The sequence below is a fragment of the Centrocercus urophasianus genome, unplaced genomic scaffold (genome assembly GCF_019232065.1).
Source record: "Centrocercus urophasianus isolate 14NV4802_14NV808 unplaced genomic scaffold, USGS_Curo_1.0 seq_18, whole genome shotgun sequence".
Taxonomy (NCBI): Eukaryota; Metazoa; Chordata; class Aves; order Galliformes; family Phasianidae; genus Centrocercus; species Centrocercus urophasianus.
In genome coordinates, this window is record NW_024884733.1 from 15,392,505 (window position 1) to 15,408,404 (window position 15,900).

The following is a 15,900-nucleotide window of genomic DNA, read 5'->3' on the forward strand; positions in this document are numbered from 1 at the left end:
TGTGATATATTTAACTCTCCAACACACTCGGAAATATATGTTTGAATATACGTATATTTAAATATATGTATATTTAAAATAAATAGCCTGTAGGTAAATATTTTTGTGCTTGGCTCGTTAAGCCTACCTTGTAAAAGATACGTATGATGCCATATGACACTATCCGAAACACTTTCTGACTTCTTGCAATTTGCCTTACTTGACTACTGTGTGCAAAACAAAAGCAGGGAAAATATTTTCCTCTCTCTTCTTTATTTAACACAATTAAAGCACACTATATTGGAAAGATTTCGCAAGAGAAGAGTGAAGTACTTATATTGCTTAGAAAAATGAAAGTACACGTTTAGGGCATGCTTTTGAAAATCTATGTTTATAAGACTATCAAAAAGTCAACTACATATCTGCTTAAAACAAGCACACTTACATTAAATTACTTTCCTCTGCTTTGGAACTTACATATGGCAAAAATTACTCTATATTCCTTTCCTTCGTTCTTTTTTCTTTTTTTTTTTTTTTTTTTTTTAAAGTGTTTGACCAATATGGTTACATTCCGATTGCAGGATCCCTTCTTTTCTTTTGGTTTTGTAAAATGCATACAGTTGAACTTACAATAATGCAGACAAGTACTACACATCCTGCTACAAATGCCACTATTAGTGTAATGTTAACACCATCACTGGCCTTGTCTTCATCTGTAGGCACAGATGCTTTTGGAGGAATGAACCATGTGGCCTTTGCTATATTAGATGTATCTGAAGTCAGGTTTTTCTCATTAACAGCACGCATGGCGATGTAGATTATGGTACCATTTTCTATTGTCAGATTTTCTGGTTTGAATCTCAATGTTTCTGCGTTACCAGCCTCCTGAGGTATGAGATCGAAGGCATCCACAGAAGTAGCATCATCAAATTCATCTCTTAGGCTCAGAAGATTTGCATCGCTTTTTATTATGTAGTGATCAGCTAGGGAAAAAAAAAAGAGTATGTGTAAAAACAAATTAATATGAATACAGATGTTTTAATATCCGTGCTTAAGGTGACAGTATCAGATTTCTAGAACTGTTTTGGAAAGATTCCTGGTTTACAATGACTGCATTGCTTAGCATGGGTAGTGACAGGATTGCTGTTAACCCTCACTTTGAAGCATCAAGAGGCTGTTTCTCCCAGGTCTGGAAACTCAACTTTTAACTGGCCTTAAGAACATTGTTTCATCAATATTCTTACCTTTGCAAGGACTATATTTTGTTATTCAAAGAAAAACAGCAATTTAAAAATATATGTATGTAGCAGATGTCTGTCCTGCATTTGGCCACTGTTCTCTCTCAGCATGAGCTTTTGATGCCAAAAACTAAGACAGACATAGAATGGTTCTCCTGTTTGTCTGCAATCAGAGAACCCGTAGTTATATTGCTATATATATATATGCTCAACTAGTTTTGGGAGATTCTACTGTTTCTGTGTCAAAATTGTAGCTTTTCAAGACTTCCCCTTTCTTCTCTTTTCCTCTTACAAATCTCTCTTTCACTGTTATGTAATAGAGATGTATCTGACATGCCCAGCTCCAAACCAATACTGATTTGCCCTAACCAATACAGCGCTGCCTTAAACTACAGGGCAATGACTGATCATTTTTGCTATAAAACAGCTGCATAAAAGAAGCTGGGATTTAAAAAAAAAAAAAAAGGTGTGATTTTTTTCTTGTGGTGTTTCTTATTCCACAGTTTCAGATAAGTTTAAGATGTAAACCTGAAGTAATGTACGTAACTATGTTTGAACACAGTCTCTGGTCTACACAAATGTTTGTGCATTAGTTTTCCTTTTCCCCATGTAGCAAAGATTTTGGTAAGAATGTGCATATAGTAATGCTTCAGATTGTGCACGCTGTACGCATCTCATTGATTTTATCTTTTTTCTTTCTTAACTTCTGCACAAACATGGATTGAGACCCTTTAGTAAAGTGTCTTGTGGTTTTATTTTAATTTGCCTTTTCAATAATAATACTCCTTGCTTTACTACTTTTTCATTTTTGTTTGCACGTTATTTTTTTATCGTGAAAAGAAAATAAGAACTAAAACATGTAACATGCAACAAGATAATTTTCTATATAGTTCCATTTTCTGGTGAAAAAGATGCAGCCCTCATATCTGACTGCTGGTCCTTAGGGCATGTCCATTAGGACAGGAGGATCAATCTGATTCCATAAAGTATCCTACTCACCTTTTCCATCGTATAAGTCACCTCCTGGAGCTGTCCAAGTCAACACTATTGTTTCATTTTCTATGTAGGCATTGAGGTCTGTAATCTTACAGGGTGGATAATCTTGTGGAATGTTGTCCAGTTTAATAGAACTTGTTGAAATTCTGCTGAAACTTCCCAGATTGGCTTGGATTTCTTCATCAGCCAATTCAGGTCTCGGTGCATTCATCTGAATTTTACCTGTTTGAAAATTTTTTAAACTTTCACCATGACAAAATTCTGAACCACATTTCTTTTTATTTTCACTGTATCTTTTTACTTCGTCTCATAACCTTTATCTTCTTTATTCAAATTCAGTAGAAAGTTGGTGATTTAAAGACAGCAAATAAGGTGATCTCAGAATGCTGAGCATACTGATTAGGAAATTCAAACAGTGGAAAAATTCTGAAATGTGTAGAAACTGGAAATGATGCTATGATTTTAAACTGAGACAGGGGAGGTTTAGGTTAGATATTAGGAGGAAGTTCTTCCACTCAGAAGGTGGTGACACACTGGAACAGGTTGCCCAAGGAGGATGTGGATGCCCCATCCCTGGATGTGGGCTGCACGTGGCTCTGGGCAGCACGGTCTGATGGTTGGCGAACCTGCCTGTGGCAGGGGGGTTGAAACTAGGTGATGACTATGGTCCTTTTCAACCCAGGAAATTCTATGATTTGTAAAGCAGGTTGTGTATGTTGGCTGTCATTAATTGGTTCTTTCCATCTTTTTCTACCCATCACAGACTTTAGAAGATGTTATGTTTTATAGGCCATACTTGGTGAGATTTTTAGACAGTCTTTTGTATTGATTCTTCTAAATCGTGCTATGTACGTGTGAATATCAATTTTCAACAACTAAAGCATCTTCAGCATTAAAATGGAAAAGTACTAAAAAAAATAAACCAACAGAATACATAAGTGACATTTTCTACTGGCATTAACTTGTGTACTAACATTACATGTTGAATGCATTTATGCCAAAGACCCACTGTAAAATCTCAGAAGAACTGTGGAATTTTTTTTTCTGAGCTGCTGACATACAGAATATGAGCAACATTTCTCCTTTCACAGAAGAAAGAAAAACTGTTATTTTGGATTAATGATGATACTTTACATTATTCCTGTACATAGGAAACAATAGTTGAAGGGGATTCGTTTTGTTCTGTAATAAAAACATCTTAAACTATCATTTTTACTATCTATTTTAAGTATTATTAAGTATCGTTGTTGTGAATCTAAATGGTCCCACTTGCTATATTTTTTGCTCCCCACACACATGGAAATCACTTAAATAACTGCCTATTAAACAAGTATCCTTACCATTTTCTATGTAGCCTGGTACATACAAGGCTCTATTTTGCCTGCGGCCAAGCCTGACGGTTTGATTTCTCCCTTGGGCACTCACTTTTAGACTGTATCTTCCACTGCCACTTAAAGAAGTAAAGTAACTTGAGTAGATTCCATCATTCTTGGTCATATCAGCACCTTCATATTAAATCATAGAGAATTAATGTCTAGAAGAAGATACCTGCTGGTAAATGAGGTTAGTTTTTACACAAATATAAAACCTGAATATTACAATGCAGAAAACCTGACAATGTTTTTTTAATGCAGACATCTTTAAAAGCAGGTGCTGTCCCACAGTAATAACCTGTATTTTAAATGTATTTTCCTTAAAAGAACTACTTTGCATTGACACTTTTAACTAGGTAAACCTCTTGTTACTATCTCTAACCACTAACTTAATACTCAGTGATCATCTACTAGGTATAACATCTTTAAGTTGGAAAAAACAAACAAACAAAAACAAACAACAGCATAATAACCTCTGGTCAGAATTTCATCAAGAAAAGTTTCTCCATGTGAACTTGCACAGTTGCTGCAACAAAAGGTCTGTTGGTGGCATCCAAGCTAACTACTCTAAATCTTAGCAGCAATTCAAAAAATAACCTCAGTAGTTCAGAATAGAGATGGTGTTTAAGAAACACAAGATAGCCCATTGAAATATTATATTTCTAAGTATGGCAGTGTAAAAACTAGGTCAGAATGAGATAATACTACTGACTACTACTGAATTCATAAAGCTACAGGGCTGCACCACTGATGATAATACTAATGGAAAAAAGGAAGAGGAAAGATGAAAAGAGATTAAGGGATGCTGCACTTCAGAATGACTAGCTATTGCTCTAAGTATTTAATAATTATGCTAGTGCATTTATTTAAACATGCAAAAGAGATATTACTATCTTTTAGTGAGCTAATGTTAAGGCTGTAGTTCATCTTCATAGAATATGAGATGGACTAACAAAACAGCTAGCTTTCTTTCTACCTTCCCACTTGAGGTCAGGTAGTTGCATGAAACAGAAGTGGATATGAGCAGTTTACCTTCTACTATCCCTAGTACTCCTGCTTTCACAACAGGAACACAGTAAAGATGTGACAGTTTTTCAGTGTAAGACCCATTTATTTGATCAGCTCAGCAAACAAAAGCCTCATAGCTTACTTCTGTCTTAAAACAGTAGGTTTCTCTCTTTTACTTTTTTGTTTTAGCACTGATTTAAGATGTCATCATAGTATGGTACAACTTGATAAGTCTGATGGTAACACACAGATTTGGATTCCAAGATGCATAAATGCAAAGATTTTTGCTATGTATGTGGATCCTTACCTGTGCCACTATCATAAAGAGGAAGGCTTACTGCATTAGCGCCATCCTTCTCTATGGTGGCGATCACTGTTGCACCAAGAACAGGCAATAAGTTTTGGCTAATCTCTGCATAAACAATAACTGGATAAGGAGATACATTTGCCTTCTCCATGTAGGCTTTCAAGATCACAGGAGAAACATCAGAAGAGGCTGCTCGAGAGGTAACTGTTACTGATATATTTTGAGATACTGTAACAACATTTTGAATGTAATAATGCCAATCTCCCACCTGAAAATAAAATACAGAAACATTTAGAACATTATGAAGGAGAAGAAAAGCAGTATGCTTCTTCACAGGAAATATTAATTCAGGAACAAAAAGTCATTGGCTTTACCTCTGCAGTGCCACTTATACTAAGTCTAGCTGTTCTTAAATTTGAACTGTCAACTGTGAAGTCTGAGCTTCCATATTCTTTTCCTTTGGGGTCCCTCACGAAGAAAAATGGCCGGCTTTTGCTCCATGAGAAGACAAAGAAAGTGTCATTTCCCACAGTTTTGTCAATGGTCACAGTATTATTTATCCATTCTGAAGCATTAACTGCTTGGTCTCTGCTTTCAAGCTGTGTGTGAGAGAAAATTTGTTATTGCTATTTAGTAAGTACGAGCAATTAAATCTGCGATTAGAATATAGCCTGTCATTAACTTTATTTTCTTCTATATGGGTGGGGCAGAAGTGTCAATTCAAGGCAATAAATTTATTATAACTGTGGCTGATGACTAAAAATTGTGTTTGATACCATTTTTAATTTGAACCACTATTAGTTTAGGATCATTAGTGCCTAACTTCATTCAATTACTGATCAACTAAATGCATATGAGATAAAAGAAGTGCTGAAATCCAAACCTGAATAGATTGTTCAGAAATATCTCCACTTCCTGTTGTAATTCCACTGAATGCTTCCACTAGTTTACTGGGGACATCTACATCTACAGCATAAAGTTGTAAACCCCCTGAAAGACAAAAGATTCAGTAATACTGATTTATACTCTAAAAATGCCAGTTTTCATGTGACTTCTGGTACAAAGTGTTCTAATGAGATAGGCAATTTGGTAACAAACCAGAAAATGCAATGCATCTTTCCCCCCCCCCCCCAATGTGTTAATACTTGTATCACAGGAAATTCATGAAAATATCTGTTCTGGGTTGTGATCACCTCGTTTTTTATCTCTCAGCTTAAAAATCACTTCTTGCAGCATAAAATGAAGTACAATATTTTGAGACTTTTCCTAGTGTTTTTGGTTCAGAAGCTGTGTCTTATTCTCTCAAAGTCAGGGAGAGACTGACTGCTGAGCTCTGGGGACTGCAAGTGGCTACAAGTCTGAATATGCACAGCATGCGCACCTCTCATATTTATTCACTATACTTGTTTGTAGTCAGATTGCTTTCTAGGGCTACACAAGGAGTCTTCTGTCCTCCATGGCACGTTGTACGTACTGTAGCATGAAGCATACCCCCTGTGAATTGTTTTAAATGCTTGTTTTAAAACTATGAACTTCCAGCTCAGCTGGCTCATGACAAGCGCAGTCATGGCACCTACAGTTTCCTAGCCAGTGCATTCAGTTGCAAAAGCTGGAGAAAAGGTTTGTTGTGGATATAGTGTAAAAAATTCTTGTAAGTTCAAGAATATAGAGCATTCCAGTCATTGCGTGCTATGCCAGAAATAAAATTTGAGAAATTGCAGAACACTATGTTTTATGTGCTACGTAAGAATATCACAATTACATCTCCTCATTAACAGGACACTTTTGTGTTATTCTATTTTTCAAATCAAGACAGCTCTGAAAGCAGAACTGTGCATATATGAAGTTCTACTTGTTTGCATTAAAAAAGCCTGTATGAAAACCAGATTTCTTTAAAATTAAATGTTTTAGGTTTATTATAAATCAGATTTATTTATTTTTTCCAGGCCAGTGAATTGCTATGCTTTGATATTTTCATACTTGACTATGAATGCCAGCAAAAGAGTTCTCTTATTTACCTGTCATATTTGAAAATTCTTCTAGTTCTTTTGCTGCCAATGGACCCAGTGCAATGGTATGAATTATTGCCCCGCTTTCTCTCACTTTTTCACGGCAAGTTGACATAGATGAATCTTCTCCATCTGTCAGTAACACGATTTCTGAGCCATATGTTGTACCGATTGCAGTGGTAATTATCTGTATTAAAGAAAAAGAATGTGAGATACAAACTGATTATCTTTTAAATACTGGTTTATTCCAGAGAGCAGTTAATGTATACATTTAGAACTGTTATTTCAAATGTAAGACTTGTTAAGCAGTGTTTGAATTTTTGTTTAACAGTAAAGCTGTTTTAATATTTTTGCAATTGATATTGCAATATATAATCACTTAGATGTAGGAAATGTTAAATTGTAGAATCATAGAATGGCTTGGGTTGGAAGGGACTTTTAAGATCACCTAGATCCAACTCTCCTGCTATAGGCAGGGACACCTCCCACTAGATCAGGTTGCTTAAAGCCCCATCCAGCCTGGCCTTAAATGTCTCCAGGAAAGGGGCATCCACAACCCTTTGGCAACCTGTCCCAGTGTCTCACCACCCTCACAGAAAAGGATTTCTTTCTAATATCTAGTCTGAATCTACTCTTTTCCCTTTAAAGCCATTTTCCCCTTTAGTTACTACAAACCCTTATAAATAGTTCCCCCTCAGCTTTCCAGTAGGCCCCTCCCCAGGTAGTGACAGGCCACTGTAAGGTGCTCCAGGAGCCTTCTCTAGGCTGAAGAGCCCCAGCTCTCTTGGCCCATTCCTGTAGGAGAGGTGCTCAAGCCCTCTGATCATCTTCATGGCTCTCCTCTGGAGGAGAACACTGTACTTTACCTGCAGTCCTTTCTCAATGCCTGCACAGATGTTGGTTCCTCCATTAGCAGATGTAGGCAAACTCTGTACAAGTTTTTGGCGTGTTGCCATACTGGTTATTTGTGTCAAAGGACTATTTTGCTGAGCACTAAATGAAAATGTGACAATTCCAACCCGGGAGCCAACTTCAATAATCTGGATTAAAAACACCTCTGCAGCAGTACGGAGGTTTGTGATGCGGTTACTCTGTTCGTGAATAAAAAACATCTTTAGAATGCAATCTCTTCTGAAAAGCTTTGACTATGGACAAAATACAGGAAAACCTTGATGTTGACTGTTATTAGAAATTGAAAACGATCTGCATAGGGTAAGATATGTACGCTCACGTTCTGATACCATGAAAATGCAGCATAGTGCAGCTTGCAAGAGAGATGTCATCAGAAAAGATCCATCTTCTGATATTACAGCTTTATTCCTAATCAAGATTTTTGTCACTTTCATGACATGGTGGCAATGCAAATGGCAACTTTTATAATTCCTGAGGAGTAGCTTAGCTCAGAGACTTAATAGTTTGGAAATATAAATTAAGGTAACAGAATGAATATGTTAAATGCAAATATTTGAAGAGATTACCTAAAAAAAAATAAAAAAATTAAAAAAAAATCCAGCTACATTTGGAAACATCTCTCTCTACAGCTATAGCTATTCTTACAGCATATTTTTTGTAATGTTTCAGCATTACATTATTTAACAACTGCCGTAGTAAAATGTATTATGATAGACATCCGTATTAAAAAATTCGTATGACGTATTATGATTGCAAATCTTTGCTGAAGGTCAGTCTCAAGCTCTGGGCTAGAATGGCATGTCTCAAAATAGATCTGTTGGTGGAGCACTTTAGGAGAATTCTAGTATTATGATATATGATATTTTTGCTATACCTATAGAACTGGAGCACATACTGCTTTATGCTTCTTCACCCATGTTTTCCTTTAAAACACAACTGACAAATATTTAATAATATCTCTCAATGTGATAGAGCCTTTTGAGTTATTTTCTTGTGATGAGCAATCTCATTTTTAGGCTTGAATTCCCGTGACAAATTAAACTCTGAAACTGTAATATTTTCAGAGAAAGAGTAATGGTCGTTGGCTCACTACTATGGAAGAGAAAGTTATGGATGAGGAAATGCAGTATGCCATCAAAAAGAATCTAATTTGTTGATATATTGCAACCTAAATATTTAATTTAAAATTTTAAAATGATTCATAATGAAAATAAAATGTAAAATGCCACCTATTAGACATTTTCTTCTTGTAAGAAATATGAAGGCACTGTCATTCTAGGTATGGAATAGAGGTGGGAAACTTATTAAATGGAGATTTTACAAGAAAAAATGACCAAGTTCAGCCTACAACTCTCAGTTTTTTGAAATGATTTCTTATAGGAATTCTTAAAAAAAAAAAAAATCATTGATGAGAATGACAGTATTTTTTTTTTTCTAAAATAAAATAGTTAATGACTGAATTGACTAAAAATAATTTAACTTCTGTAACTTTTTTTTTGCTTCTTACAATTTTTGCACAAACTTGCTTATGAAATGTTTATTCTTACCGATAACATGCTCCCAGAAACATCCAGTACTAATGAGACTGCTCTGTCTTGAGTCTGCAGTAGCTGGAAGGTGGTCTCAAAGGGGGGTGCAAGGCCATCAACAACAGATGAGTTGTGAAAGTCATCAGATTCCATGATTATTTCCCATGTACTTTTATAGTTGCACATCTTATTCTGCATATTTGGAGCCTCATAATTGTGAGTATCTTTATCACAGAATTCAACAACCTAAAAAGTCAGATTGAAATTTGTAAGAGTTACTAACCCAGGAGTTTGAGCATAAGAAAGTTTTTCAGAAAATGTGAAGTTGGTGGTGGGAGACAGGACACAAAGACTTCTCCAGTGACCTTTCTGTGTGCCACGGTGCCTGGCCAAATAGGATCTTAACAGACAAGAAAAAAGATTGTTCTGCAAAGAAGTGCAAAAAATAATTCCTTAATAGTTATCTTATGGCCAAGGCATTTGGCAAGAATGCTTCACTCATACGCCCTTTCGTATGATCAATGAATATAAAGATGTTACAATTATGAAATAAACAAGAGAGTTAGGCAAAGCAGGTTATAATAACAAAAGGAAAAAAGATAGAAGGCGTATCTGCATCATGAGCTCACTACAAAACTCCAGAGGAGGGATCTTCAGAAAAGATCCTTTCCCACTTGTAGTCAGCTCTTAAATGGAGGCTCCAGGCTCCACCCCTTCTGGCAGTACAGGTGAATTGCCTTCACCTGTGCTCCTGTGGCTGACTCACTGCTTGCCTCAGGTGATCAATCAGAGGTTCAGGTGATTCAGCCGTTCCCATACACCACCGATCTGATTTTCCAAAAGCGAAGCAAGAAGGGTGCTGAGATTTCAGTGAATCTCACCCTTATTGACATGAAACATCCATCAGATCAGTTCCAATAGCTGCTTTGTATAGCAGTTGTCCTTTGGAACTGAGCCTACTAGGAATGACAGAATCATCCATATTCACTGAAATAGACAGAAATTAATCAAAGACACATAACTGATCATTTATTGACTATTGTTGCTAAATTCTTAGTCCAGAAAGATTTAATAATACTTACAGAAGGTAAGTATTGCATGTACATAATAGAATTTTTGCTGTCTTGATTCAGATCCGGTACAAATACACATCCATCTTCATATAGCTGACCGTCATATTGGCATTCTCTTGTCGTACACTGATTTCCAATGCAGTTTTGGAATACAGGTTTACCCGTGACACCCGCTGAACACCTAGGGGAAGAGAAAGTGGGCAGGGCTGGTAATCTACACATAATCCATAAATGATTATTTTTCAAAATTTTGCCTGCCTGAAGACAAATTGCTATTGGCACAGCATGGTTCTAGACAGCACACAAGTACACAGGTAGACAATCTCTATTCCTGGAAGGGTTCTTAAAGTAATCTAGAAGAGTTTATAATCATAAAATACTTGTGGGCTTCTGCTGATGAGTTGATAATTTTTTTGTGATATTTGTAGGCTATGCACAAAACTTATTCTGCTAATAGTTGCAGTGCAATAGACTGTGTCAACATTGGTAATGATTAATTCTTTATGTCCACGCAGTTAATGTCTTCCTTTGTAGAAACTGTTTAAAATCACAGAGGTTTGGTTAGGGAATTTCTGTGTTGTCAACAACTGCTATTTAATAAAATTATCTTATGTATATAACCAGTGCTGACTAAAATCTGCAGTTGCACATGAAGCAAAAGATTATCCAGCCTGAGCTATAGAAAAGTGCTGTTACAAAACAGTACTGAAGGCAGCTATTGCTTTCTGGGTCACAGAGCAGGCAACAGACCATGCTGAATAAGCATCTTTTAATGATACAAACAGATCACAGAGACTCTACAAAGCAGTAACTTAGCACACATTACAAGAAGACTGAAAACATTGTTTAAATCTTTGAAAGAGTGCAATGTAAAAGCAGAAAAATGAAATATGATACCTTGTTGCTTCAACACGTGCATTTTCAGAAACATAAAAAGGTGCGTTGCTATTATATTCGTCAAACACTCCCCACCGAAGGTGAGCCCACTCATGGACAAAAACTCTACCTGTTGAAAAGCAGTAATATGCACACAATCAAACTAAAACAGTTTAAAACATACCTGCCTTTTTTTTTTTTTTTTAATTTTATGGAGATAAAATAATTCTTATCTCAGGTATTAGTAGAAAATTGTGAAACAGTTAAGCAAGAGGGTTAATCATTTTTCCTCGAGGCAAAAGTCATATAATCATAGAATACAGATCAGAAGAGATTTAAAGACTATCTGGTTCCAACCCCTGCCATATGACACCACCCACTAGATCAGACAGCAGACGGCGCCATCCAGCCCGGTCTTCAACACTTCCAGGAATGGAGCATCCACAGCTTCTCTGCGCAGCCTATGCCACTGCCTCACCACCCTTTGAGTAAAGGATTTCTCACTGTATTGAATCTAAACCTACCCTCTTTCTGTTTAAAGCCATGTGCTATTACTACAGTCCCTGATGAAGAGTCCAACCACATCTTTCCTGTAAGCCCCTTTAGGTATTGGAAGGAAGTAATGCTTTCTTCCTGGAATCTTCTCAGGCTGAACAACTCCAGCCTTGCTCCATCTGAGAGGTGCTCCAGCCCTTTGATCATCTTTGTGGCCTCTTCTGGACTCACCCCAGGAGCTCCACATCTTTCTTGTCTTGGGGGTCTTAAGCCTGGATACAGTACTGCAAGTGGAGGCTCATAAGGGCAGAGTAGAAGGAGAGAATCACTTCCTCAGCTTGCTGGCTACATTTCCTTTGATGCAGCCCAGGATCAGTTGGCTTTCTGAACTGCAAGGGTACACTGCTGGCTCATATTCAGATTTTTGTCCACCAATGCCCCCAAGTCCTTCTTCTCAGGACTGTTCTCAATCCATTCATTGCCCAGCTTGTATGCTCAGATTGGAGGAGCAGAAATTTGCAATTGGTCTTGTTAAACTTCATGAGGTGCAAAACTTCAAAAGGTCCACCTTTCAAGCCTGTCAAAGTCCTTCTGGATGGCATCTCTTGCCTCCAGTGTTGAGTCAACCACACCTCTCAGCTTGGTATCATCTGCAAACTTTCTGAGGTTGCACTCAATCCTACTGTCCATATCACTAAAGATGTTAAATGATACCAGACCCAATTAAAACTCTGAAGAACACCAGTCCTCACTGTTCTTCACCTGGAAAGGGAGCCATTGACTACAACACTTGGAATATGACCAACAGATAAATTCATATTCATTCAGTGATCTGCCTGTCAAATCCACATCTCTTCCTTTTAAAAAATAAGAATGTCACATGGGACAATATCTAATGCTTTGTACAAGTCCAGGTAGATGATGTCAGTCATCTAATAGGAAAGCATCAATTCAGTAGGCAAGATCGAACTGGTTTTCATATCAATCTTATAGAAATGCAGGCATTATTATAGAGACACTTTTTTCCAAACTGGCAAACATCAGATGAGGAAAATCATTTTTTGGTGAAGTCTCTGTCCCACATGGCAGCAAACCTCTATATTTTTGATACAATAATACAAAATCAGGTATAAAGTCACTGGACATTTTGCTCACTAAGTGCTCATAAAGGATGGCTACTGCTAATTAAATGCAGAAGATTAACCTTTTCTTAAGCTTTTTAAAGATTTTAACAACTTCTGGATCCACTGCTTGAATATTTAGCTTGAGATATCTTACAAGTATTTACTACTTCCAAAAAAGTGTCTCTCTTCCAAGCTTTTTCAGTTTGGCAAAACTGAATTTAAAAAATATTGGCCATTTCATATTAATAATGAAGCAGGTAATTAAATTAAATTGTAGCATTACCTTTTTCTCCATAAACTTTAACCAAGCTGCTATCTAACAGGAAGTTGGGTGTGAAATGGATGTATCGTCCTTTCATTGCACATCCTCCATATTGTAAGGTATAGGGATCATCTCCATACTTCAAATAAGGGTCTGCTATGATGACATCTGCCTGAAACAGTAAGACCAAAGGCATATGTAATGTCAGTGTAGAGAAGGTTTAGGTGATTCTTTTTCAATAAATGAAGTTATTTTCTTCCTGTCAACATTCCCACTAACTCTTCTTCTGAGTAAGAACTTCCAGGATTTGTCATAACTGTGTGGTTCATAACGTAGCCTTATCAGTCTTGATTTTTCTTGTGGTTTTAATCGTAAGCAGTTCTCTAAATCATACCTTGTCATATGATTCTGTTTTTAATCTTGAATAGTTGCTGTTTTTCTCCCATGTTTTAGGAAGTATAATTTTTACAGACTTGAAGAAAAATCGATGTTTTGTAGCTTCAAACAAATAATTAGAAGCGTCTTTGATCATTGTCTGAGGAATGAAAGAAAGCACATTAATATCTACATTAATATTTAAAGTTTGACTGTTCATGCAATGAATACTTCAGAAAATAGCATAGTTAAAGCAGAACTGAGTATATAATAGAAAACTAAAGAAGGACTACAGTCTTTACCAAGAAAAAAAGGAATGAAGAAACCACAAAACCTAAGCTGTAGTTCTTGGATTCTCTCAGCAGTTCTCTAATCCTCCTCTTAATCAGAGACTGTGATAAAATTTACACTCTAGCCTTCATGTGAGATAAAAATTACTAAATTCGAGAATTTTACCCTTAAATTAATACTGGCTTGACAGCATTTGCAAATATCCATGTTATACACACACAAAATTAAGACAAAGGAGATTTCTTGTAGACATTCAGTTTGCCAGGACTGGGGGTAGTGGTCAGTGATAAACCCATGACAAGCTGAGCGCTAATGATACTTCAGCTGTCCCCACAGCAACCCTTGTCTGCTCTGCAGACAGAATAGGGTACTTAAATGGTTCAAAGGATCTGAAGGAAGAATATCAGAACAAGTTCTCATAATACTGACAGCACTGCTAATTTATCAGATGGTAGATATCTTACACCAACAGTACTTACTTGCACACTTCTATCTTAAAAAAACATTTGGTGGCCTGTCTGTGAAAATTGAATGATCCAAACTCCATTGCTAAATAAGGGGACAGTCAATGACTGAAAGTAGCAAGTAAGCTATGTGAGTTATCACATCTGCTTTTGCTTCATGTAAACCTGTACTCATTAGGTGAAAGAAGTCTGGAAATTTTATAAACTTTATGCCTAACCAAAGGCTGGCATCCTTCATACCTGATTTTAGGGATGGTGATAATCCTACTTCAGGGTATAGAAGGCATTATTCATATGCAAAATCTGAAGTGTTTGTCATAATATATATCCTATTCAGTAGTTTTTTTTCCAAAATAATTTGATTTTGTTGAAATAATTTTGTTGCTTTGGAACCTAGCCAGCATATGATTCCTGGGAAATTGATCCACTGAAGTATCTATGTGGACTGCAATGGAAGTTAAAGCTAGAAATACCACCAGATCTAACATTTTTTCTTGTTCTTCCTTTACAATTTTAAATGGAGCATTAGGAATATTGCTAGCTAATAACACATTACAGTATAACCAATGACTACTAAAAAAATTCATAGGACATTCTTTCAGACAATTTGGAAAGCTACTTTAATGAATTTCAGCCTGTCTTCAAACAGAAATATCTCTGTATACAGCTCTGTCTTAAGAAATAAGTGCCCTTTGTAAGCAAAATATGGCAAAGCAAATTAGAAATGACTAGTTTGGTAACTCTGGGCTTCATTCATTATTAATTCAAAACCTACTAAGATGAATGGGACTCATGCTACTTTTGAAGTAGAAAAAGTCAAGGCATTCTTAACTACTGAGAATCAGTTAGTGGACATATGCATGTTCTTACCATTGTGTTCAGAACAATGTTGGCATCTTCTGGCACTCTGGGATTAATTGCAACAACCAAATCCTCATAGCCGCTCTCGTTTAGCCACACCAGGGAGCCTTTTGCAGTATGCAGGAGCTGAAAAGACAGCAAAAATATCAAACTCCTAAGCACCCCCATTATTTGTCCCTGTACCCACATCTGTAGTTAGAAAGGAGTGGGTTATCATGCCTATTTATACAACAGTTTTTGGAGCCAAGAGAGGCGTAACAGTTTGTAAGAAGACTTTGATCTCTGTAAGTACACTGAAAAATGATTGGTTAAGTTGGTTGCATTCTTCAAGAAGAAATGCTTGTATCTCACTGTCATCACAAAAATACAATTTACTTCCTTATGCCTCTGCATGTAATCGATGATCTTTTATTTATTTTACGTCAAATTCAGTCAGGATAATTTTCTGAGTCAGCAGAAATAATCAAACAAACAGCTTTTTTGGATTTCCTACGCAATTCTAGTACTGTAATAATAATGTAACATGGAATTGGAATAGGAAAAGCAAGATTAGATCATCACAAGAGTAAAAGTGATGATAAACTGTAGTGAACAGTTGGTATGTAATATCCCACCTTTTAGATGTCTTGCATTCTTTGTCTTTAGATGAATAATACAGTAGTATCACAATGTGCTCTTTTCTGGAGTTGGAACAGATTTCCAACCATGCCAGATAGCTCGGTGTGACC

General features: G+C 36.5%; 1 protein-coding gene across 2 annotated transcripts; it reads right to left on the minus strand.

The window, feature by feature from the left end:
• Positions 1-233: 233 nt before the first annotated feature.
• LOC122160994 (calcium-activated chloride channel regulator 1-like) lies at positions 234-15,402 on the minus strand. Of its 2 annotated transcripts, XM_042820043.1 has the most exons (14): positions 15,182-15,402; positions 13,576-13,716; positions 13,203-13,353; positions 11,322-11,430; positions 10,434-10,605; positions 9,370-9,597; positions 7,777-8,001; positions 6,920-7,097; positions 5,785-5,891; positions 5,276-5,500; positions 4,902-5,169; positions 3,554-3,718; positions 2,217-2,435; positions 234-962 (listed from the first exon to the last, which is right to left on the minus strand). In XM_042820043.1, exons 1-14 carry the CDS (start codon positions 15,359-15,361, stop codon positions 544-546), a joined length of 2,787 nt encoding a protein of 928 aa, XP_042675977.1. In that variant the 5' UTR covers positions 15,362-15,402; the 3' UTR covers positions 234-543. The 2 variants fall into 2 exon arrangements, with proteins under 2 accessions (XP_042675977.1, XP_042675978.1); XM_042820044.1 differs by lacking the exon at positions 7,777-8,001.
• Positions 15,403-15,900: the final 498 nt, after the last annotated feature.

Coding starts and splice junctions, on each gene's coding strand:
- LOC122160994 (XM_042820043.1), bottom strand. CDS start 15,361: ATGTGGGTACAGGGACAAATAATGGGGGTGCTTAGGAGTTTGATATTT. Junction 7,098..7,776: donor GCATTGAGAAAGGACTGCAG/GTAAAGTACAGT, acceptor TCTTTAATACAG/ATAATTACCACTGCAATCGG. Junction 5,170..5,275: donor GTATAAGTGGCACTGCAGAG/GTAAAGCCAATG, acceptor TTTTATTTTCAG/GTGGGAGATTGGCATTATTA.